At 38.7% G+C, this 25,742-nt stretch overlaps 2 protein-coding genes across 2 annotated transcripts in view; both read right to left on the bottom strand.

The window, feature by feature from the left end:
* Positions 1 to 25,742, bottom strand: part of LOC117329105 (teneurin-m-like) — a 191,503-nt gene that overhangs the window by 104,517 nt on the left and 61,244 nt on the right. The window contains 1 exon segment of the mRNA XM_033886835.1: positions 16,107 to 16,233. The gene's annotated coding sequence lies outside the window, so the exon portion shown is untranslated.
* LOC117330066 (proteoglycan 4-like) lies at positions 1,701 to 14,322 on the bottom strand. The gene is made up of 4 exons (XM_033888284.1): positions 14,190 to 14,322; positions 8,726 to 8,962; positions 3,614 to 3,675; positions 1,701 to 2,768 (listed from the first exon to the last, which is right to left on the bottom strand). Exons 1-4 carry the CDS (start codon positions 14,320 to 14,322, stop codon positions 1,701 to 1,703), a joined length of 1,500 nt encoding a protein of 499 aa, XP_033744175.1.

Here is a 25,742-nt window from a genome sequence, read left to right as displayed (position 1 = left end):
TTCTAATGCCTTTCTGCATCAATACCCATTGTGTTTGAACCCCGCTAGTGACACACTAACTAGCACTCCGTAATCAATGACCAACAGAGACTGGTCAAAATGGGAGAAAATTACAATTATAGCTACGATTTGTCTTTGAATTGCTTTGTTGGCTCAAGAGAGTCTAGTATTAACACACTTCCTTTGATCAATTCCTGTATATTAGAAAATTATCAACTGGTCGTTCTGTTACAAAAACAATTCATCAGGAGATCTATTTGCTCATTACTGGTTGAGGAGCACCGATTAGTGCTGCCCCCTATGATATGAAGCTCGAGGCTATAGCATCTAAATGCTCCATCTAAATGACCACTACTGAGGCTTCTAAAACCGGCTCATCAATCATATAAAAGTCATCTACAAATGGGGGAACTCTTATATACAGAAAACACATAAACACTAGAGATTCTGTAAGAGGATAAACTCCGATATTCTATAGAAATAGCCGATATCTGAGTAATTAATTTTGAACGACACAGCATTGTCATATATGAACACTATACTTATGCATATACTGTTTTTTTTGTTTTTTTTTATGGTGGAAATCCAAAATCCATACAATTTCATCATTGTTATTTTTGAAATTTAATTTTACTTGTTATCAATGACAAAATTTTCCAAACAGAAATATTTTCCATAGAGAAAGCAATTGTCAATATCCAGTTTAAGTCTGTTGTTTTTGTACAACCAGTTTAAAGCTAAATGCATGATTTCATCTTGAAATTCTAGAACCATGCTGCAGAACGATCCAAATTATAGGTCTATACATGGAATTTCTTGTAAAATTGTGTATGAGAAGGGAAGTGTAAAGTTGTGTGTGAGAAGGGAAGTGTAAAGTTGTGTGTGAGAAGGGAAGTGTAAAGTTGTGTAGGAGAAGGGGAGTGTAAAGTTGTGTATGAGAAGGGGAGTGTAAAGTTGTGTATGAGAAGGGGAGTGTAAAGTTGTGTATGAGAAGTGAGGTGTAAAGTTGTGTATGAGAAGGGAAGTGTAAAGTTGTGTATGAGAAGGGAAGTGTAAAGTTGTGTATGAGAAGGGGAGTGTAAAGTTGTGTATGAGAAGGGAAGTGTAAAGTTGTGTATGAGAAGGGAATGTAAAGGTGTGTATGAGAAGGGAGTGTAAAGGTGTTTATGAGAAGGGGAGTGTAAAGTTGTGTATGAGAAGGGGGGTGTAAAGTTGTGGGGGGAGGAAGGGAAGTGGGTATGAGCAGGGTGTGTTTGTATGATGTCCGTGGTCTAGAAGGGGTGTGTGTATGAAGGATGTAAAGTGTGTATGAGAAGGGAGTGGTTTTGTTGGAGGGATTCAGTTTGTTGAGGGGTCAGTTGTTATGCAAGGGAGTGGTTGTGTATGGGGGTGTAAGTTGTGTTGAGGGGCTGTACCGTTGTGTATGAGAAGGGGAGTGTCTGGTGTGGAGGGGCGGGGTTTGTCGAGAAGGGCTGTACGTGTGTTGGAGGGCGTACAGTGTGTTGGGACGGGGGTGTCTGAGGGGGGGCGTGTCCCGTTGTGTCTGCGCTGACGTTCCAAGTTGTGTACTGGGGGGCGTAAGTGTGTCTGAGAAGGGAAGTCAGTGTGTATGCGAAGGGCGTACCGTTGTGTCTGGCGGGGGTGTCCGTTGTGTCTGAGAGGGATGCGGTGTGTGGGAATGGCAGTGTTTTTTGGGGGGTTTACCGTGTGTCAGGGGGTGTCCGTGTGTGTTGCGAGGCGTGTAGTTGTCTGAGAGGGCGTGTCATGTGTCTGGCCGGGCGTTCAAGTTGTGTTGGGGGTGTCCGTTTTGTCTGGACGGGGTGTCCCGTTGTGTTGCAGCCGGGATGTCCTGGATCTGCGCCGGGTGTGTACGTTGTGGTCTGCGCCGGGTGTCCGGTGGTTCTGGCCGGGGCGTGTCCGTTGTGTCTGGCGGGCGTGTCCACGTTTGTTGCGCGGGGAGTGTCCCGTTTGTTGCGCCGGGTGTGTCCCGTTGTGTCCTGCGACCGGATGGTCCGTTGTGTTGGCAGGGCGTGCCGTTGTGTCTGGCCGGGGCGTGTCCGTTTGTCTGCGCCGGGGTTGGGTTTTGTCTGCGCAGGGACGTGTCCCGTTGTGTCTGCGGGGCGTGTCCGTTGTGTCTGGCGGGGGTGTAGTTGTGTGGCGGGGCGTGTCCCGTTCTGTCTGCGCCGGCCGTGTCCCGTTGTGTCTGCCCGCGGCGTGTCCCGTTGTGTGTTCGCCGTGAGGTGTCCCGTTGTGTTGCGCCGGCCGTGTCCCGTTGTGTCTGCCGGGGCGTGTCCCGTTGTGTCTGCGCCCGGCCGTGTCCCCTTGTGTCTGCGCCGGCGTGTCCCGTTTGTGTGTGCGCCGTGCGGTATCCCGTTGTGTCTGCGCCGGCGCGGTGTCCCGTTGTGTCTGCGCCGGGCCGTGTCCCGTTCTGTCTGCGCCGGGCCGTGTCCGTTGTGTTGCGCCGGCCGTGTCCCGTTGTGTGTGCGGCCGTGCGGTGTCCGTTGTGTCTGCGCCGGCCGTGTCCGTTGTGGTGTGCGCCGTTGCGGTGTCCCGTTGTGTCTGCGCCGGGCCGTGTCCCGTTTGTGTCTGCGCCGGGGCGTGTCCCGTTGTGTCTGCGCCGGGGCGTGGTCCCGTTGTGTCTGCGCCGGGCCGTGTCCCGTTGTGTCTGCGCCGGGGCGTGTCCCGTTGTGTCTGCGCCGGGCCGTGTCCCGTTGTGTCGGCGCCGGGCGTGTCCCGTTGTGTCTGCGCCGGGCCGTGTCCCGTTGTGTCTGCGCCGGGCGTGTCCAGTTGTGTTGGTTGTGTCTGCGAGGGGCGTGTCCCGTTGTGTCGGCGAAGGGGCGTGTCCGTTATGTTTGTGTCGTGTAGTTGTGTCTGAGCCGGGGCGTGTCCGTTGTGTCTGCGCAGGGGTGTCCCGTTGTGTCTGCGGGCCGTGTTGTGTCTGGCCGGGCGTGTCCGTTGTATGCGCCGGGCCGTGTCCGTTGTGTCTGCGCCGTGCGGTGTCCCGTTGTGTATGCGCGGGCCGTGTAAGTTGTGTTGCCAGGGAAGTGTAAAGTTGTGTATGAGAAGGGAAGTGTAAAGTTGTGTATGAGAAGGGAAGTGTTAAGTTGTGTATGAGAAGGGAAGTGTAACTATTTACCTCTCAAGTGTATTTTGTTACTAATGAGAAAAGCAGACATCATCAAAATTCAAGAAAAATAGCAATTATTTATATTTCAGATTCTAGGCATTTGTATCCAGTTTCATCTAGCTGAGAAAACCTTTTTGCATTATCAAAACATACTGTGTCCTGTACATCACCATCAAACTTGGCTCTGTTTAAGAACAGTTATCTAATTTTTCTGAGAGACAAATTGGGAAAATTTGTTATCCACTGACAGACATAAAGCTATCCATTTCCAGTATGCTTCCACAGATGTCTGACCAACTCTTATCAGGAGTGGAAGGTATACCAACAAGTCCAGACCTAATCCTATACCACTTACTCTGTATCCATGGTGGTCTGCTTTTCATCAAACTATCACAAGCCATCATTTGCAGGCCCTCTCAGCCAATCAGCCCGCTCTATAATTGTCTGTGACAGATTGTTTATTTTAAAGTAAACCTTAAACTTTACAGTGGAGGGACACTTGATGGTAAAAACACTTGTGTCTGGCCATAAATCAATGATTGGATACCCTGAAACATTAACAACCAGGAAGATTGAGTTTCTGTTTGGACAGACTTGTCTAGGCCTTAAAGGACTCATCACAGTCCATGACAGACAAATTCAGTCTGGTCTTCAGGGTCAATTGCATCTATTTCTGATAATTTGAAAAGATTGAAATCAGATTATGATATTTTCATAAAAGATGAAAATTATAATGATCAATTGCATCAAAAACATGGGAATCATCTCTACAAAACTGAGTAAAAACGTGGGGAACATGACAATAAGACTAACATGGAAATATGTGACAACAAAACTAACATTTTTTTATGACAAACTTTTGTTCTAGAAATGGATTACATAATTCATACAAATAGCAATGGTTTTGAATTTGTAAGTTGTAGAACTATGCTGGTTCAAAAAATATGAACAACTTTCAAGGAGTTTTCTTCTCAAAACTTATTTCTTAATTATCCTCATATGGTTCCAAAAATGTTTCCAAGAATCTTAGCTTGACACTGATATGCCTTCTTGTGATTAAGAATAGCTGTTGTTTTCACACACACATGACAATTAGAATGTATATTGAACCATCGGAGAGTGACATATGAGAGGGGCGCAAGTGGGGGACATAAAAAAGAACCATTTAAAACATTAAAATGTAGTACATAGTTAAGAGTAATTAATTGATGACGGGTGACAGAAAAAACTTTTGGAATTCGTACACTTCCATTTTAACACCTAAATCTAGATTTTGCTTTTTTTAGAATTTTGTAGAGATAAATGTTAACCCAATGGGGGACCCTGACAGGGTGCCAAGTGAAGGATGGTGCTGATACAAATGATGATGGATAGGCGTGTTGTCAGGGAGGGGACTGGAGAAAGGCCTGCATGCTGTAAAATCAAACTTATATTTTCTGCAAATAGCCGTCCATCATCAACACATGCTCCGAGGGTCTCATCACTTCTAATGATGGCCTGGTGCTTCTCTGACTGGTCTACTTAGGTCCAACTCCATAAGTTCCCTCCTTTACTTCTAACAACCAATACTCAACAGTTCAAGATAATGCAAAGCGTTTAGTTTCCCCCAGGCACTCTCCAAGCAGCTATCTCGCCATGTAAAACAAACTAGTGATACAGCTGTTGAAATCTACCTTTTTTCTTGTGAGATTGCCCTGCTAAGTATATCGTTAAATCTTTATAAAGATATAAAAATCTTAATATATTGATGGTAAGACAAGAAATATATCTATTAAAGGGAGTAGAAATTTACGATGGATTCATCTCAATGTTGATAGAATTGTTTGGAAATCCAATTATCGGAAGCATTTACACGAGAAGTCTTAAATTTTTGTTAAAATAATGAAGATTTAGTGAAGAGTAGGTGTACCATTTATAGGTATCTACTTCATCACCTGTCATTTATGTCACAACATATCTTAATGTGGCATGGCAGTTTACAATTATCATTGCAATCTATGTTATGTTGTAAGCACATACAATACATGATTTAATATCATTTTCATACTTAAATTCTTTTTATTACATTACCTTCAAGCATTTTTATATTTTTCGAGGAAAAATGAAATGGAGAAAATTAGATTTTAAATCTTCAAGCGAGAACTGCCTTTATCACCTCATGTCAGCAGCTTCCTAGAGAAACATTGAAACACTTCAACAAGAAGGCTTTGTAATTACAAAACGGAGATATTTTGCAAACTTGAGACTAAGTTCCGTGATTACCAAATGGAGATAGTTTACAGCCCAAACATTCTAGACAGCAGTGTAAATCTTCAAGATAATCAAATACGAAAATTGTTTGCCAAAATAACTATTACATTAACAACAGAGACAATCTCATATCTTTCCTATTAATATTGAAGATAGAAAAGGTCACATGACCCTATTGTGTAAATTTGAGAATTTTCCATCTGGGTCTGGTTTAGCAGAGTGTATAACTTCACTCATCACTTTTCCTGATATCTTGTTAACAACAGATTATCAATACAGAAGGAATTACCAGTATCTGTAGTATTTCTTCACTTTCTTAAATCAGCAGAAACCAATCCTCTGAGGGGCCTAATCATTATGTGTTTGATGTACACACGTATTTAAAACACAATCAACCAGAGAAATCACATTGAAACCCATCCGATATAGACCCTGTTTAATCAGAACCCATCTGATATAGACCCTGTTTAATCAGAACCCATCTGATATAGACCCTGTTTAATCAGAACCCATCTGATATAGACCCTGTTAAATCAGAACCCATCTGATATAGACCCTGTTTAATCAGAACCCATCTGATATAGACCCTGTTTAATCAGAACCCATCTGATATAGACCCTGTTTAATCAGAACCCATCTGATATAGACCCTGTTTAATCAGAACCCATCTGATGTAGACCCTGTTTAATCAGAACCCATCTGATATAGACCCTGTTTAATCAGAACCCATCTGATATAGACCCTGTTTAATCAGAACCCATCTGATGTAGACCCTGTTTAATCAGAACCCATCTGATATAGACCCTGTTTAATCAGAACCCATCTGATATAGACCCTGTTTAATCATAAACCCATCTGATATAGACCCTGTTTAATCAGAACCCATCTGATATAGACCGTTTAATCAGAACCCATCTGATGTAGACCCTGTTTAATCAGAACCCATCTGATATAGACCCTGTTTAATCAGAACCCATCTGATATAGACCGTTTAATCAGAACCCATCTGATATAGACCCTGTTTAATCATAAACCCATCTGATATAGACCCTGTTTAATCAGAACCCATCTGATATAGACCGTTTAATCAGAACCCATCTGATATAGACCCTGTTAAATCAGAACCCATCTGATATAGACCCTGTTAAATCAGAACCCATCTGATATAGACCCTGTTTAATCAGAACCCATCTGATATAGACCTCGTTTAAACAGAACCCATCTGATATAGACCCTGTTTAATCAGAACCCATCTGATATAGACCCTGTTTAATCAGAACACCTGTACAGTCAAACATGGTTAACAAACTAAAGGGAATGCGAGGAATGAAGAACAATTCTGTGATAGATTTGTGCCTGTGCATTTCGAGCATTTTATTCTCTTCTATTTAAAAACTGCAGAAAAAAAACGTGTTTTATCCATGGCGACAATACGAGATAAGAAGTTTTAATTAGCTGTAACTTTAAACGTTTTAAACTATTGGGGTGATAGGCCAAGTGTTATCAGGTCTCTGTTATTGTGTTCCTACATTGTTGACGGCATGCATTTAATCAGTAAAGCATTGGGGATGGCCGCTATGTATTAGTCACTCCCGATTAATGTTTTGATAAAGCTCCATCATTCATTCACGGCTTTCGATTGTAAATAATGTTTTTTCATTACTTTCTTATCAACAAATTTCCTAAAGTGAAGGGAACAAGCCGACATGTGGAGATGAATATATGAAACACTACAGGAGGTTTTCAGCATTATGTTAGTATTACTGGAGTATAACAGCTAGGGTACACTAGTATACACAGTGTAGTAATTAGCCCTTGTGACATCGAAAAGGAAAACCTTTGACAATTTTTTGTGTTATTTATTATTCTTTCTACAAAGAAAACAGAATTTCATCACCATGAAGTTTTATAGATGAATTGATCTTCCAAGTTATAATGGCTTTTGGACATGAACATCCATTTTTGTATTACGTGGACTTGACTGAACTAATGAGAAATATGTATGATATACAATATGGAATATCACTTAAATATGTGGAGTGGTATACAACATACAATCAAATTATGATGTATGATATGTGGTGAATGGGTTGAAATTCGGAATTATTTTTCTTAAAGTAGGTCAAAGGTCATGAATGTTTAGTACCAATGGAAAGGTTACAAGGTACACACATATCAAATCCCTAAGTTGTATCCTCTTTAGTATTGACACATCACTGTATTATAAAAAAAACATTAACCCAGCTGTCTATAGAGAATGCAAGAATGAGGATGACAGGGGTATAGAGACAGCTCCCAAGGACTCCATCCATGAGCTAAATGTTCTAGAAGATATGGTGGAGAAACAATTCAATGATTCAAGGTCACGGGAAAATTTCAGTATGACCGGCCCAATATTACACCTTAACACCTTAATTTATTACAAAGGTTTCAAACTTTCCAAATAAATGTCATTCCTATATTCTCAAAATCTAGTGTGTGATCTACTCAATGCTTAAATGTTGAAAGTGTTGTCCTTTCATACAGTTCTAAATGTCAGCTAGCCCATGTCATTTAAAGACACCCATACTCTGGTAATCATCATTACCGTAATGAACATTGACACAGTGTGCTATACACCTATACAGGGCCTATAGATACACCAACAGATGGTACCACTGATGGATTCAGATCTGTTGTAAATCAGCCAGCTGATGATCCCCGATCACTGTACTGACTAGCCCAGGAGACCATGTCAATGTCCAGTGACAGATGAGTTTGTTGTATAAATGTAGATGGCTATTGTAGATGTTGTGTGAAAAGCAACACCTTACTTTTCATGTCAAGCAGGTCTCAAACACCCGCCCAGACATTGACCAATCAATAGTCAACATTAACTTAATTAGCCAATCAATGATTATCGATATACTGAGATATCACAGGAACACAGTTGATAAAATGTGACAGACTAGTGACCAATAGTATCCCTTGAGACAAACCTAGAGATGAAATGTGGCCAATGAAATCCCTTGTGACAGATCTGCCAGAGGAATGGATTCCGATACGATTCTGGATGCCATGTCAAAATAAGTTGAGTTTGGAATAGCTAATATCATTGTCCCAGAGGAATTGAACGAAATGGATTTCGGTATGATTTCGGACATCATGTCAAACCTAGTGTAGTTTGGAATAGCTAATATCACCATCCCCAAGGAACCGTATGGCATCTGATGGAAAGGGTAGCATCAACTGTAATCAAACTCCAGAATCCAATATTACAGCTATCACTACAATGATGGAGAACTAGCAGGGAATATGTCAATGGAAAAGTGACGAAAATGGTAAACTCTGGGGTTGTGTTTGTCTCACTGGGGATGAGGCATTCCTTGACAAACTCTGGGGTTGTGTTTGTCTCACTGGGGATGAGGCATTCCTTGGCAAACTCTGGGGTTGTGTGTCTCTCACTGGGGATGAGGCATTCCTTGACAAACTCTGGGGTTGTGTCTCTCACTGGGGATGAGGCATCCCTTGACAAACTCTGGGGTTGTGTTTGTCTCACTGGGGGTGAGGCATTCCTTGACAAACCCTGGGGTTGTGTGTCTCTCACTGGGGATGAGGCATTCCTTGACAAACTCTGGGATTGTGTCTCTCACTGGGGATGAGGCATCCCTTGGCCATTTTTATATCTCCTGACACATAGACCCTAGTTATCATACCACAGCAACACCTACCCCAGAACTTGTCACAATCGTTCCCCAACAACACCCACTGCTTCATTCATATATGCAAATTAATTATTTTCTTTAAGTGTTCCCTTTCTGTGGCAGATATCGTTCTATTGCCTTATCAAAGCACAGAAAATTCAACTGCAGATAATTCTGTCAAACTGGAATTCAGTGGTGCAAGCTTATCTTGAATCTCTGAAGTTTTATTTTATTTCACAGCATTTTTTTGGATCCTTATGATGCATTTTCTGCTGAGAATGTTCATGAATATATGCAAACACTGACTGTCTTCTAGCTAGCTCGCATGGTAACAAAGATTTGAACGAAGCTTCATCCACTCTAGCTCGCATGGTAACAAAGATTTGAACGATGCTTCATCCACTCTTAAAACAAAAGCATAAAATTCTTTAGAATATTCAGACAATCAAAGCAGTTCAGAATTAATTAATATACCATCCACAGTGTTTTAAATTTTATTCAATTGTTTTAACTAATGAACTTTTTTTATTTTATTTTTTATTTTTTTATTTTATTTTGCTGGAATACACTTGTGATGATTTTTTTTGTTTTGAAATTTCCCCAATGACCATGATGTGATAAATCTGCCGTGAAAATGAATTCAGGAAATGGAAGTTAAACCACATATGGCTACTAAAGGTCAGTAACTGTTGATGTGGTTTTCTACCTTGACATTTAAAGAAATCTTCTGATTAATAATAATTTAATAATTGCCTGGTCTCCATCTGACACCATGATCATGTTACTTTTGCTTGTTCTTCCGAACTTATTTGACTTTTTCAAAGGGAACAAATTTATGGCGATCGACCATTTCACAGAGACTTTGGGATAGGCATTCAGATTGTAATATCTCCGAAGTGATTAAAGTGCAAAAAAAAAAAAAAAACACTAACGCATTCGCTTTCTGGCATTTTCTTTTTTCTTGTATTCATGAATAAATGATTGGCCTGAAATAGTAGGGTTAATAATTGTATTCTTGAGAGAACCAGAGTGATAAAGTCCACACAGAAAGTCATTTCTTCCGTACTGTATCATACACTTGATGAAAGCAACATGTTCTGCTTATAAAGCACAGCAATATTTTCCTCATTCCCACACTAGCAGGACGCCATCATTACGGATCTGATGTTTTCATCCAAAAAAAAAGAAGCAAATAAACCATTTTTTTTTTTATAGATATTTGACAAATTTATACGACACAAACACAGCAATCCCATTACAAGTGTTCCAATATTCTCAGATTATTTCCAGATAAAGTAAAATATTCTGACTCTATAAGCTCGGGCTTGGGCTCCATACTCTGAAGTAGGGTTACCAGTAAAAGGAACACTATAGAATATCATATTAACCTCCACATACATCAACCAGGGGAATTCAAATTCTCGTCTGTTAGGGGTTGTTTTAGAATAAGATAGTATTATGACAGAAGGCATCAACTTGGGAGGAATATTTATCAGGTTTGACAAATAATCAATCGTTTATATAGCTTTCTATTAGTCCTTCCATCGCTCTGCTCTGCCATATCTCGCTAGGGAATGATGACCAATGTAATATAAGGTTGTGTATGTCCAGAAGAAATACTTCCAATAACTGGGGGACCTCTTAAAGGGAACACAACCATTTATCATTTGAAATCTTTAAATACAGAAGTGAATAATATAGTAACCCCACATGTAGGGTATGAACAATTCGACAGTATCTCTGATCTGGTGTAGGTCTCGGTACTCGCATTGAATGACAATTCGACAGAATATGTGATCTGGTGTCGGCTTCAGTACTCACATTGAATGACAATTCGACAGTATCTCTGATCTGGTGTCGGCCTCAGTACTCACAAATTTGAATGACAATTCGACAGAATATTTGATGTGGTGTCGGCCTCAGTACTCACAAATTTGAAATGACAATTCGACAGAATATGTGATGTGGTGTCAGCCTCAGTACTCACAAATTTGAATGACAATCTAGTGTTTTATCACCACTTCCATTGTTTCTACATATATTATTTATTCAGATTTGTCATAATTTTTTTTTTATTGGGATGTGTGTGTCAGTCTACTTAAAACAAACTTAGCCATACATCTTCATGACTCCATCAATCTCATTCTCTTAACCACACATGTACTCTGTACAGACAAATATGCCCGCTACAATTACTTTAATTGGGAGAGTCTGAAGATTTCCTGTGTCAGGTGATTGTTAAAGACGAGGCTACAGACAAATAGACTCCAAGGAATTGTCATTACAGCTCTTCAACCACCCCAGCAAACTCTTATTAAAATTCAAATATTTTACAAAACAATAGCTACTTATTTTTTGTTTTGAGATATCAAAGAAATGTCTTGCAAAGATATTTGCATTTTGAAGATCAGTTGATTATATCTGAAATATGGAAAACATCCAGAAGTTTTCCATGTCAGCATATGCTGTAAACCTGGGCAAATATTTCAAATTATGACCTCCAAATAATGTGTAAGTCAGAGATGACCTCCAAATAATGTGCAAGTCAGAGATGACCTCCAAATAACGTGTAAGTCAGAGACGACCTCTAAATAATGTGTAAGTCAGAGACGACCTCCAAATAATGTGTAAGTCAGAGATGACCTCTAAATAATGTGTAAGTCAGAGATGACCTCCAAATAATGTGTAAGTCAGAGACGACCTCTAAATAATGTGTAAGTCAGAGACGACCTCCAAATAATGTGTAAGTCAGAGTTGACCTCCAAATAATGTGTAAGTCAGAGACGACCTCCAAATAATGTGTAAGTCAGAGACGACCTCTAAATAATGTGTAAGTAAGAGACGACCTCCAAATAATGTGTAAGTCAGAGATGACCTCTAAATAATGTGGAAGTCAGAGTTGACCTCCAAATAATGTGTAAGTCAGAGACGACCTCCAAATAATGTGTAAGTCAGAGATGAAATATAGATAAGAAAGAATCAGCTATATTATACATAATGTCTTGGTATCAAATGACTAATATGTAGACATTAAATGTATCAAACTACTGTGAATTATGGTAATTGGCCACTTGTTACTAGAATGTAATACACTTGTACCACCATGTATCATATCGATAACCTGACTGTAATATATTGGAGTATTAATTTTGCATCTAAAACAATTTGGTGCAGACTCATTTCTGACATAATGTTATAGTTTCGGGCATCATATTTTGATATTACAATTGCAGGAGGCTGATCTGTCTAAACAAGTTCTAAGCCAGGGATTTGGCAGAGTTTGAGATACAGATGCTGACAAGCAGGAGGATAGCCGATGCTATCTGAGCAATCAGAGCAGATAGATAAGATAGCTATTTTTGAACAAGATGATATACAATGTATATAGTTTGCAAATGTTACACTTTAATTATGATTGGCATTTAAAATCAAAATCACTTAAAATAATTTTTCTAGAAAATTGCAATTTCAAATGCTATAAGCTATAATTGTTATAAGTTAAATATTTGAGATAAAATCAATTTGATAGTTTCTGGAAGAAATGTGTATTTTCGTAATGTTTTATTAATTTACATTGCTTATCGACAAAAGCAATGCACCTGACAATTATAATACAGGGCTTACTGAGAATTGGTTTCAATGTCCTTAGTGCGTGATTTTAGAAGAACAATTATGTTGTAAAAACTTACGCAACCATATACCTTGAGATACAAAACCTTGATAAAAGGAATGTATTTAAGACAATTATGAAAATAGGTTATAGAAGCAACGTTATGCTTGTGTTAAGGTTATGTATAATGATTTACTTCAATTCTAGCCATTGCTCCATGTTGCAGGGAAAAAACCTCACAAAACAAAATAATTGCATCGATCGAACAATTGAGAGAGAGTGATCCTATAGGAAAGGAGGGAAAAACATTCCCTCATGTATTGTATGTCCCCATGTAGTCCTAAATGTACAGTATCGTAAGACACTGCTTCTCCCTCCATGTGCCCCTTCCCCCCCCCCCCCACCTTCTCCCCCATGTGCCCCCCCCCCCCCCCTGTAAGACACTGCTTCTCCCTCCATGTGCCCCTTCCCCAGTGCCCCCCCTTCCCCACCCCCCCATGCCCCTTCCCCCCCCCGTAAGACACTGCTTCTCCCTCCATGTGCCCCCTTCCCCAGCCCCCGTAAGACACTGCTTCTCCCTCTATGTGCCCCCTTCCCCAGCCCCCGTAAGACACTGCTTCTCCCTCTATGTGCCCCCTTCCCCCTCCCCAGCCCCCATCAAATTATACAACAGCTTCTCATCATCACAAGCACATTTTCCACTAGTATTTTATGAAAAAAAAAAATGTTGAAAAAAATTATCAAATTTGAAAGTAATAAAAATCTTGAAACAGGAAATGGATATTCTTTATAGACATGCTTTCAATATGCATTAAAATAATAAATAATCTTTAATGCTTTTACAAGAAGTTATGGAGGTATAATCGGCAGTAAAATCTGAAATTGTACACTTAAATTTACACATGTAATTTTCTGTTTAATTTAGTATCCTCCACATAGTAAATCTCTATACATGTATATTTGTCACAGTAATGGGAAAATGAATAATTCATTTTTCATAGCTGGCGAGTGCTAGAATTGCATGCTGACAACTGGTATATGCATGTTTAGTTGATATGGGGGCTGCTGTTGAGGGGGGGGGGGGGGGGGGGGGGGGGGGGGGGTGTTATGACACAGCATCAGCTGGGAAACTCATTACTAAAATGGCTGAAAACATTTTCAAGGCCAATCAAGTGTTTACTGATCACACAGCTTAATGTCCAGTAAAGGTCCAGTCAGACCGATATAAAGGGAATGTTTATCATTACCAGTATTCTAATGTCTGCACAGCAACCATGGTAGCTTTGATGTTTGGTCTAGGTCAGCATGACTCTTTTGAAAATAAATTTTGAAGCGCTGACAAGTTATCTCTTCCCTCCTGATATAACTTTGATTTCCTTCCCTCTCACCCCTCCCACTTCCCTTATTTATCCTCCTTCCTTCTTCCATCTTTTCTGATTTTCTGCTGATTCTACACCTCAAGAATCCCTCATTCCTTATTTTTCTTGTCCTTCAACTCCTATCTTCATTCAATCAGAACCTTCTGTAAAGTCTCTATCACACAAACTCTTTTCTTTCTCCATGTTGAACTCAATTTTCTGTTTTCCAGGATAAAACTCCTTATTCAATCTTTCTTTATGTTTCATTTCTTCACTTCCTGACCATTTCTCCATCTGTTTTCTTCTTTTTTTCATATTTTATTTCTCATCTACTTTTCATTTTATCTATTTTTTTACCTATATCATTTCTTCAAGATCTCCATTCCTCTTCTTTCTTGTCTTGGTTTTTTTTCTGCTCTACTTCCTGAGCTTAAACATTAGTGATTCCACCAGCTCTGAGCTATTATTGGCAGTATTCAGAGGTCTCATAGCATATCTACATGGATCTACTCCACTCTAGTATAACAGGGGCTGGTTTACACTATCACAGCAAACACATTACTAGCTGTGGATAACATTACAAAAATCAATTATTTGAAAGGTTTCTCATAAAAACTATTCCAAGAATTACCTTTTCAGAAAAAAAAATCTCTCCAAACAGATAGCCAATATTTATGTCCTCCATTATCAGACATTTCCCGCTATTTTTGTCCGACAAAAACTCTCAAAAGAGACATATTGCTGAAGTTTCCACGTAAAAATCTATTATTGTCATAACAACAAGTTTGTATCTTTATGATCTTTATGCATTCGTTTTTCAATTCTGAGTGAAAAATATGTGTTGATGCCATTGCTTAATGGTGGATCTGTGTTTTACATTTGGTGAAAGAACCTAATCAGCCAGAACCATATCCATTATCTGCTCACAAAAATAAAATCCCTTTGTTGCAAACTTCTGGATGTGACCAAATTGTTACCTTGGAAGTAATTCAGTTTTTTCTCTGATAATGACCAAATTATCACAGAAATAAAATAGTAATCAATCTGGTCACAGGGATGTCGGAGAAATATTTGTTCTTGAAGCATTCATTTTGTTGTTCTGAAAATCCCGGCAAAGCCCCTGGAAATTCCTATAGTTAAGGCACAGACCTGGGATTCCCTACTGTTGAAGCACAGACCTGGGATTCCCTACTGTTGAAGCACAGACCTGGGATTCCCTACTGTTGAAGCACAGACCTGGGAACCCTTACTGTTGACGCACAGACCTGGGATTCCCTACTGTTGAAGCACAGACCTGGGAACCCTTACTGTTGAAGCACAGACCTGGGAATCCCTACTGTTGAAGCACAGACCTGAGAATCCCTGCTGTTGAAGCACAGACCTGGGATTCCCTACTGTTGAAGCACAGACCTGGGAATCCCTAATGTTGAAGCACAGACCTGGGATTCCCCTGCTGTTGAAGCACAGACCTGGGAACCCTTACTGTTGACGCACAGACCTGAGAATCCCTACTGTTGAAGCACAGACCTGGGAATCCCTACTGTTGAAGCACAGACCTAGGATTCCCTAATGTTGAAGCACAGACCTAGGATTCCCTAATGTTGAAGCACAGACCTTGGAATCCCTACTGTTGAAGCACAGACCTTGGAATCCCTACTGTTGAAGCACAGACCTTGGAATCCCTACTGTTGAAGCACAGACCTGGGATTCCCTACTGTTGAAGCACAGACCTGGGAATCCCTACTGTTGAAGCACAGACCTGGGAATCCTTACTGTTGAAGCACAGACCTGGGATTCCCTACTGTTGAAGCACAGACCTTGGAATCCCTACCGCTGAAGCATAGACCTGGGAATCCCTAATGTTGTGGCACTTCCTTAGGCACCCCTGTTGTTACAAAAGATAGAGCACATATATGCCAACAGCAGCATCAACAAAACATATGTACATGCCCAACAGTGTGGACTAAAATAGACAGCTACCAAGAGCTTCCTTTCATCCATGTATACATACTGATGTAGTCCTGTAAGGAAGAGGCATGTGAGTGTATAAATTTTCTGCAGGTAAACAAACAAATTACCTCTAATTGGGGTTAGGTGGTGTAGAATTTGATTGAAGATGGCCACAATTTATATTCCTATTGGTGTGAGGAGGTCCCTGGAAACCAATCAAGGCGCCCTCTACTGGCTAGCACCTCACCCTCCACACTGAGAACAGACAAGAAAAGATAGGGGTTATGTTAGTACAAAACCTAAGTCCCGCATCATGCTCGGCCTAAATGATCCCCATTTTGTGGTGAAATCAACAAAAAACAAAGGAAAAGCGTTAATTATGGAGTGATACATGCTTTCATTTTCAGGGGAGACTAATTTAGTGAACTCCATTGATCATGTGTTACCTCCCTAATGCTCCGAACAGCGATATCGTTCCTACTTGTGGCTGCATTTGCATGTTTAGGATTCCCAACATTTTCTTCTGCCATTCGTTCTTATCATTCTAACAATGTTAAGGATTTTGATATTCTGGGCTTAAGCTTCACTGATGTCTAAATTTCATTTTTGAAATTTTTAAATTTGTACAAAAGATTTTAAGATGAGATAATTTAATTGGTTGTGATAATTTGCGTGAAATGGAAGAGAAAGCTTTCAACGGAACCATCCTCAATAATTTCGATGAGAAAATCTTCAGGTCTAGTTTTGAGTTTGGGTTTTCAACAAGTGTGTGTTATTACCATAAAAATGTAATAATGGTGAAGTAAATCAGATTGCTAAAACGTTGAATCACTGTTTACAATCACTCAAAACAGCCTACTGCAAAGGACCAATTAGAACACCCCACTCATCTCTGATAAAACTGTCCATGGCAATCATTCACGTTGTTCTAACATGAAACTACCAGATCATAAAAGACATAAAATTTGAACAGAAAATCCACACCTGGGCCATCCCCACCGATACATCAGGTGGTATGTTTTACTGCAGATCTGGCATTTCAGATAACCACAATATTCTCCAATGGCTTCAGAGGAACCCTTTACTCATATATTGATGATTTTTTTTCAACACGAAATATGACTGCTTCCATTCTTACTTACTAGCACACATCACTAAATCATGGTGTCCACTTTCTACATTGTTCACAATGAGATGATCACCGTGGTAACAAGTGCAGCATTGCTTATGTAACGTTAACTGTCTGGATTGATGAGAGCTGTTTATATACCATAATGTAAGATATATAGGAACATCATCAGTAGGAGTAACCTTTGACATCTCTCACTTCAAAGGATAGGTAAAACACATGTTGTATAATAAACACCCTGATAAATCGGGAGAAATATTTGAGAAAATGTTCTTTTAATGTTCAAACTAAGATTGATACACTCAGGTTATAATTAGAGAGAGAGTATACTACCATGTTTTAAGGTTAATAAATTCACATCTTATTCATGTAAATGACATTTAATTCACAACAGATCTATTTTTGGAAACATCCTCTGTGATATGACATTCATGATTTCATGGATGATCTAGCTATATTGATGAACAATTCATGAAATAACACCAGGAAGTGATTCCTGGTACAGACTCGGATACATATGGGGAAAAAAACACACAATAAAAACACAGTTTCTTCAATATTTTTTCAGAGAAATATGTTGAGCAATCTGTGAAAAAATACAGGAATGTATATTTGAGCAAAAGCACCTCTCCGACCCCTAACAATAGAAATCCCCTTTTGTTCCAGAAATGAGATCATAATGGTAATATATGATTTATAGAATCGGCTATAAAACCGATCTCATTCTGCGGAATGAAACCTAGCAATGCCATTTCTTGTAATCTAGAGTTCAGATGGTCTGGATTCAAAGCAATATAATTAGTTTTTCTAGTCATGACATCATGATCTTAAAGACAAATTAATTCAGTAATCTGACATAAAAGTGAAGAAAAAAATAAGAGAACATAAATTGGATGAGTATTTTTTTGACATGGATGTGAGGATATTTGAACACTGCCGAGGTGTTGGAACATGGCTGATATTGTTACAGAGTTGAAGGTAGCCGACTTAACACATGGAGGCTGGACATAAATTGAATTAATGTCATATAACTAGGAGTATGACATGCCCATGCAGTACCTAACAAGTATTTAAGACCAATATTTGCTGTTTTCCCTACCATCGAGTATGATTTGCGAGTTACAAAATTATGACTAATATCGCAATATTAGCTGAGGGAAGTCATTGGATTCTCATTAATTTTCAATATCATTTGGCTGTCATTTCGGCAAGCCATTGTTTTGTAGCCGTGGAATCTCGAGGGAGACAGTGGAATAATAACTTGATAATGGTGGGGGATAAACATCTCTGAGCCATCATTCACTGATGGATGTTGGTTAGTATATTATCCATGATGAGCTTTTCATAATATATCATTATGCGCTCAATATCTTCACACAGTTTTCCATGGTTTTCTCTTAGGACGTGTTAACATGTTTAGAATACACATGTCCCAGAAGAATTTCTACAATGTTCACTGGTCCATTCATTGAACTTTAGGATGGCAATGATGGAGAGAGAGCGAGGGAGGGAGGGAGCGAGGGAGGGAGAGAGGGTGGGAGGGAGAGAGGGAGGGAGGGAGGAGAGAGAGGGAGGGAGGGGGGAGAGGGAGAGGAGAGAGGGATGGAGAGAGGGTGGGAGAGATGGAGGGAGGGAGGGAGTGAGAGAGAGAGGGAGGAAGGGAGGGAGGGAGAGGGAGAGAGAGAGAGAGAGGGAGAGATGGAGGGAGGGAGGGAGGGAGGGAGAGGGAGGGAGAGGGACAGAGAAGCTGATCACAGAACAAACAGTAATTGTTATACATGTAACACATGTAATATCTACAATGATCACGAGTTCATTGAACGATTGGGTGGCAATGATAGGTGTTGACTTGAATGGAAACAACTCACCATTAAATGGCATGTGGGCTTGTCACTGGTAACTTTTAATTACTGCAGCCAAATACTTACAGAGAAGATTTTTATCCAGAATATGATGTAAGATGTTTTCCTGTACTATATGAACACTATTCCCACGCCACATAACATATTTGCATACAATTTGAAATTTACGTGTTTGTTACATAAAATATTAACAAGCTAATCATATTTTTATTTAGAATTTAAAGGAAGACAAAGTTACAGTCTAAAGTGTGCACATAAATTGATAACCACACGACAATAAGCGCTGTTCATCTGTGTAAGTTATGACCCAGTGCGCTGAAAGGAGTGTATCATTTGCAGAACACTAAATATGTTTAACATGTCTGTTTGCGGCAGTCAATAAACAATTACATGTATTTTTTAGCTGTACATGTCACACCTTAGCATTTAGACTAGAGTTATCTCCCTTGTAAACTTTCGGTAACAAAATATATCTACCAATGGTTGGGATAACAATTTGGAAAATTTTGCTTTTTAAATCTCAGAAAAATACACCTTCATACCAACTTCAGACCAACCCAAACAATATCTCAAAACAGCATATTAATTATTTTAAAGTTGGTCATGATAATGGACTGAAGTAAAATATTTCTTTTTAGAATTTAGAGATAATCTATGTTTAAAATTGAAAACTTCCTTCTAAAATAACAACAGCTTACAAATAAACTATAATTAATATAATATGATCTGACGTAAGTGTTTCATAAAATGAAAGGCCTTATCAAATTAATTAACAGATCATTAAGGCCTTTGACAGACAGTCTTCTTCAGAAAAGACAATGTAGGTCATAATAATGTTGTACACTCTTCATTAATGACAAGTTTATTTTTCAGCTTACATCCACATCAATCCTTTCAGAAACGGAAAGAAATGACTGACATAGCTGAGACTGACCTCCTAGATTCCTGTTCTATATCTACAATATATACTGTAGTCAATTCAGAAGGTATTTCTCTGGGGGACATGTCACTAATGCTTGTTTTATGACACCAAATGGAAACACAAACCCAACAATATGTGGTGACCTTGATGTTCATATTGGGTGACCTTCATGTGCAAAAATGCTTCAGAAAATCTATAACAAAACATAGTCTCAACATCTCACAGCTTATCTGGGGCTAAAAACCTTACCCATTACAGAGTGTTTCACAGCCAGCATTCTCCAACGATGGCTTGTTGTGATGGTGCCGAGCCTGATATACCAGGACAGGTTTAGGACTCTGGAATGCCAGAGAGTTCTCTAGGAGTTACAGATGCCACACTGTCATACAACTTCTGATGGATATCTGTATTTAACCCCCTACCTTACAAGTCACTGACCGTTGGTCAAACTTACTGCCTGTCTATCCAGCTGCTGGCTCTCTATTCTTTAGCGGCATTATAAAAACCATTTTTTACTTTTGGTCTATGTAAAGTGTCCTTTTTTCAAAACTCTAGTTTTTCATTCTCACCATGGTCACTTTGATATACTGCCAATTACGTTAAACTGTTGTTCAATTTTAATTAATATATACTGTCACTAAACATGTTCATTGCATCTTACATGCATTCGGTATGGATATTCGGTATGGATATCAACATATCTGATAAAGCTTGTTGCTGCAAAAATAATCACTTCCTGATTTTATTTGTCATTATAGAATATAGTAATTATCAAAACAGAAAAAACTTGCCTGGAAGGTACATGGCACTGAAAGCTAGGAAATAAAGTGGACAAGTTAATATGTCTAATAATTGCATTCCCCTGAGGGCAATTTAAAACAAATATTTAGAAAAAAAACAACCCAATATACCAGTAAATTACAGGACATGCCCATATGATAGAAGCTAGAGTAATAGTGCATTTTTATGGAAATCAGTTTATTTTAATCTCCATTTAATTGTTATTATCAACATGTAGTAATGGAATATCTATAAACATCTATTGTGATCTCACAAAGAGAATGGACCCTGCCACTATGTAATCAATCATACGAAACAGTGGGCATCCCTGCTCCATCACCATCACTTATAGATCAACTGTACATCCTCTCCACCTCCCTCCCACCATCTCAGCCAGACACAGTGCTAGGCCCTGGAGTCGGGCCAATCGGTAATGGAAATCGGCCCCTCCCCTATGGGGGAACAGTCTTCTATTACTGTGTTAAGATTACATAAGTTTGTAGGTCTAGCAGTAACTTCACCCTTTAGCTGACATTCTCCACACACTAGCCATCCTCCCTGATTCCCTATCTGTAATGGTAAAATTTTATTCCCAGAAAACATCAGGGGAAAGATAGTGCATTCATTAAGAGCCAGCAAATATAGTTTTCTCTCAGTGTACATTTCCCTTCTAGCCATGAAAGTGCCCGTCATACTTTCTTTCAACCATCAAATATAGTTTTCTCTTCATTACCGGTAAATAGTTCTGTTTTTCCCTTCTAGCCATGAAAGTGTCCATCATATACTTTCTTTCGACCATCACATATAGTTTTCTCTGCATCAAATAGTTGTGTTTTTGCATTCTGGCCATGAAAGTGTCCCTCAAACCTTATCGCCATCTAATCTAGTTTTTCATCAAATAGTTGTGTTTTTGCCTTCTAGCCATGAAAATGTCCCTCTAACCATCCAATACACTATATCCTTCTATCCTACAGTCTAGTGGTGCCTTTTCTGTTCATGAAATATTCTCCTCATACACTCAAGTTATGAAAACATACTTTAAACTTTCTAATTACTATCTTATACAGTTTTCTGTTGATGAAATAGTCTTTTAGTGCCTTCTTGCCCGAGAAAGTATCTTCTAAACATTCCTAGTCATCAAACAGGATTTTCAGTCTATAAGTACCCTTTGAACTGTTGTAATATAGTATTTATTTTCAGTCTATAAGTACCCTTTGAACTGTTATAATATAGTATTTATTTTCAGTCTATAAGTACCCTTTGAACTGTTGTAATATAGTATTTATTTTCAGTCTATAAGTACCCTTTGAACTGTTGTAATATAGTATTTCTTCGTTTCCACAACACTTTGTCCTCTGTTGATTATCAATGATAATGTCATATTTTTTTCTGTTGTTTTGTTGTGTTTGGAGTAGCCTCCTTATCATCAAATAGTCCTTTTTTAATTAGATACTCTTCCAAACATTAAATCTTTAAAGTAACCTTCCATCCATGGTGTGCCCTCCAAATGATCAAATAACTCTGGGTTATAAACTTGGGAGTAAAACTCTATGATAGAGCTTCAGGTATTACTCCCAATACAAACCGTCCCCAGTGGACTCCCCAACGGACAGTCTGTTACTCCGTCTGCCATCATCTTACAGATGTAATTTTATAACACATAAGATGGTAGAACCAGAGTTTTATTTCCCTCCCCACTCATACAACTTGTAATAAAAAGAGGTTCACAAAGAAACACTATTATTTATTGTATAAGGACCGCACTTAACCGTATTATTGGACCCTATATATGTTCCTCATGCATACAGCCCCCCACAGCCTGAGTACGGAAACAATAAGCAAAATGAGTAGGTTTGGTTCCAAATAACAACATACATACACAAGTAGGCCTATAATAGTCGTTGCTCTAGTTTTGTGTTTCACCTGGTGCTTGTCATGATCAGCCGAAGGTGGGTAAATATCTGACATACATTTTGTAGACACTCAAAATCAAAGCCTGTTGATTATTATGAAAAGTGATCTACAACATTTCGTAGACACTCAAAAATCAAAGCCTGTTGATTATTATGAAAAGTGATCTACAACTGTCATTTTCTCGCAGTTTCAGTTTTCGGTATTTTCAATGAACCTATTCGGTCCTACAATGTATACTGCAGCTACTAACTGATATAGAGACTAGGCGTACAACAAAAACTCAAAAAACATCCAACTTAACAATGAGATCCTAACCTTCCACATAAGGCCAACTTTACACACGAAAATTAGACAATATGTGTATCCCGCTGATACATATATGTAAATGAGAATAGTGTTTATGAAATGGTACGGAAAACCATGAAATATTCAGTATAAAAACTCACCTGTAAGATTTTGGTTGTGTCGATTGTTGATGTCATACTCAGGGGTAGAATCTGTTGGTTGCCTACACAGGTGAGTTAAATAACTTAATAGGTGTTGTCTCCTAATATAACTAAGTCTACATTAGTGAATACCTACAGACAGTTGATCAACAATTAATGATCCTGTACAGGAAGTTAAACTACTTGTGAAGGATTCCAAAGCTCGCCTACAATGATTACCTGGTATTTTACCTGTATATAATGTACACCTTTCCCCTACCTGTTGAATTAGTCGACTAAAGTTACAAATAATGTAACTTAATTTCTCCACAAATGGCTGTTTTAAGTTGTTTTGAATTTACAGCTCGGACTTGTAGAGCGTGGCGGTACTTTATGAAATCAATAGTATTGTGTACGGACCACTCAGTTGCTATCCTCTCAATAGCATTCTACCTGTACGGCCATTATCTGGACAAAAGCTTCTCACAGTTCCCCAAATAGCTGATCATTAAAAATGTATTCATGACAGAATTGGAACATTTTAAATCTAGTAAATTGCTCAATCGGGTGATTGTTATGTCCATATTCCAACACCATTTCCTACGTAAACACTCGAGTATAAAACAGGTTATGAGTTCTATTCTGTATACTGAAAAGCTCAGTGTGGAATTACAGAAATTGTCCATTTGACAAATTACAAATCTGTGTTTAAACATGGTAAATGTGAAGCCCTGATGAATGATTGGTAAAATGGAGCGATGATCACCAGAGACAATGATATCTATCTGAGATGGTGACGGTATATGTAAATCATCATTATTACATAAGGGTTTGATTGACGCTACAAAAAATTCAATTGATAGCTAAGTGTTTAGAACCAAGGCCTAGAGTAAGTGACAACAATCACCCCACCACTTCACACCTTTTAATAATGCGTTTCTCCTTATAAGTGGTAGAGTGATGATATGCTTCCATTTTGTTGTAATGTCATTTTTTTTCGTTTTTTCCCCTTTTTTTCCTGAGTTTTCTGGTAAAATTGCAAAATTATAAAATTCTTGTTTAAATTATCTGTAGATGCAAGTTCAAAAAGACCAGATCATTAAACAGATCTTCTGTAATCATATCTTTTAGGAAAAGACTGGTTTCACAAAATTTCATCAATTTCTCATGAAATGAGGACTTTTATGAATTAAGTCAGATATTCAGGAAAATTGACCTTTGACAAAACAATTGACCTTTCACAGAATTAGGCATTTTCCACATTAGAAATCTATATTTATGAAATTAAATCATATAAAATTAGATCTTTCACCAAATGTAGATTGTATGAAACATGTGCAACATACATAGGCAGACATTACAGAGGCCAGAGATACTGTAAAACATATAGCTGTGGTATTTAGCTAGTACATAACACTACGGGCAGATTCCTGCTGCTGGTTCTGGTAGAGAGAAAATCTGTTGAGCAGACATACCTGGTTAGTTCATTGTGAAACAGGATACAAGCATTGTACATCTAGATAATGGGGCGAAAACAGCACAAACATGACTTCAGAAAGGAAAGTCCATGGTTTTATCATAAAAACACAATTTACCATGTAATGGTTGATTTTTTGTGACAGATATGAGTTTTTATATTGTACGCTATATCTACCTAGTAAAATGACCATATAGTAATCCGATTTCAATATTATGATGATGAATTTTTGTTGAAACATTTTCTGTAAAAAATGGCTGCTCCCTTTCCAGACTGGCAATTTTAAGTATGCTTTGATAACTGATTCTATATGATTGGTGTGTAAGGGTCAAATGTGAAAGGGCATCTAATGGTCAGTTTTGACCAGCTGTGATATTGTACACTGATCATGATGTGGTGTAAATGTGGTCAAGCCTCTGCCAGCAGGGTTCTACTTCAAACATTTTGATTGCTTCTTTCCTGCTGGTAGCCATTTTTATCAACTTGCACACACAGGCAGTTTACAAAGAAGTGATGGCATTGGGAGAACTAGCAAGTAAGTGTCTGTACTTTTACAATGCTGTACATGAGGCAGACCTACCAACAAGACAGCAGTATTTCTCAAAAGTCAATAAAGACCAGTGTATACTCGCCACACAAGCCTAAGGCAGAAGTCTCCGATAATTCTTCACCTTCTCCACATCTCTCCAAGCATCTATCCATATAAACCAGAGGAATGGCACACTACAGCTCAAATAAACATGTTAACATCCTGGTAGGGCCAATTTGTCTATAAGAGGAAGCACACGCCAATTGTTTATATAAAAGGAGTTTATCCTAATCTTACAGGGGAGATCACTCCTCAGAGAACTATTTCCCTGAAATCTTCTGATTCCACAAATAAGAAGTAGCATTTTACTGATTTTCAAAAGAAATATCAGTTGAAAAGAGAAATTTTATTCTGATTTGACAACTATTATGTCCTTCACCTTGAGCTGGACATGAAATATTAAACTGTAAAGTCACTTTGTCATACAAGTTCTTATGAATATAAACAGTTGTCTTTAAGTCATAAAACAAAGAAACATCAAGGTGTACAGGTCTACTAACTTATCAGGACATGTAAACACATTCTCTCCAGAATCTTGACAGCTCTGAAACCTCTGACTGGGTCAAAGAACTGATGAAGCATTTGACGAAAAGAACAAACGAAAATTGATAACATATGTCACTCTCACACATTCTATTTCTGTTGTATAAGATATAGGAATCTCTC

The sequence above is a fragment of the Pecten maximus genome, chromosome 6 (genome assembly GCF_902652985.1).
Source record: "Pecten maximus chromosome 6, xPecMax1.1, whole genome shotgun sequence".
In the NCBI taxonomy this organism is placed as follows: Eukaryota; Metazoa; Mollusca; class Bivalvia; order Pectinida; family Pectinidae; genus Pecten; species Pecten maximus.
Note: the sequence above shows the minus strand (reverse complement) of the source record. Positions and strands in the feature narration are given on the sequence as shown.

Bases quoted from the DNA above. Each gene is read 5' to 3' on its own strand.
- LOC117330066 (XM_033888284.1), bottom strand. From the start codon at position 14,322: ATGGAGAAATGGTCAGGAAGTGAAGAAATGAAACATAAAGAAAGATTG. The intron at 8,963-14,189 runs GTTCTGATTGAA...CCTCATCCCCAG, and splicing joins TGATAGAGACTTTACAGAAG to TGAGAGACACACAACCCCAG. The intron at 2,769-3,613 runs GTAAAGTTTAAG...CGCCCGGCGCAG, and splicing joins CCATCAAGTGTCCCTCCACT to ACACAACGGGACACGGCCCG.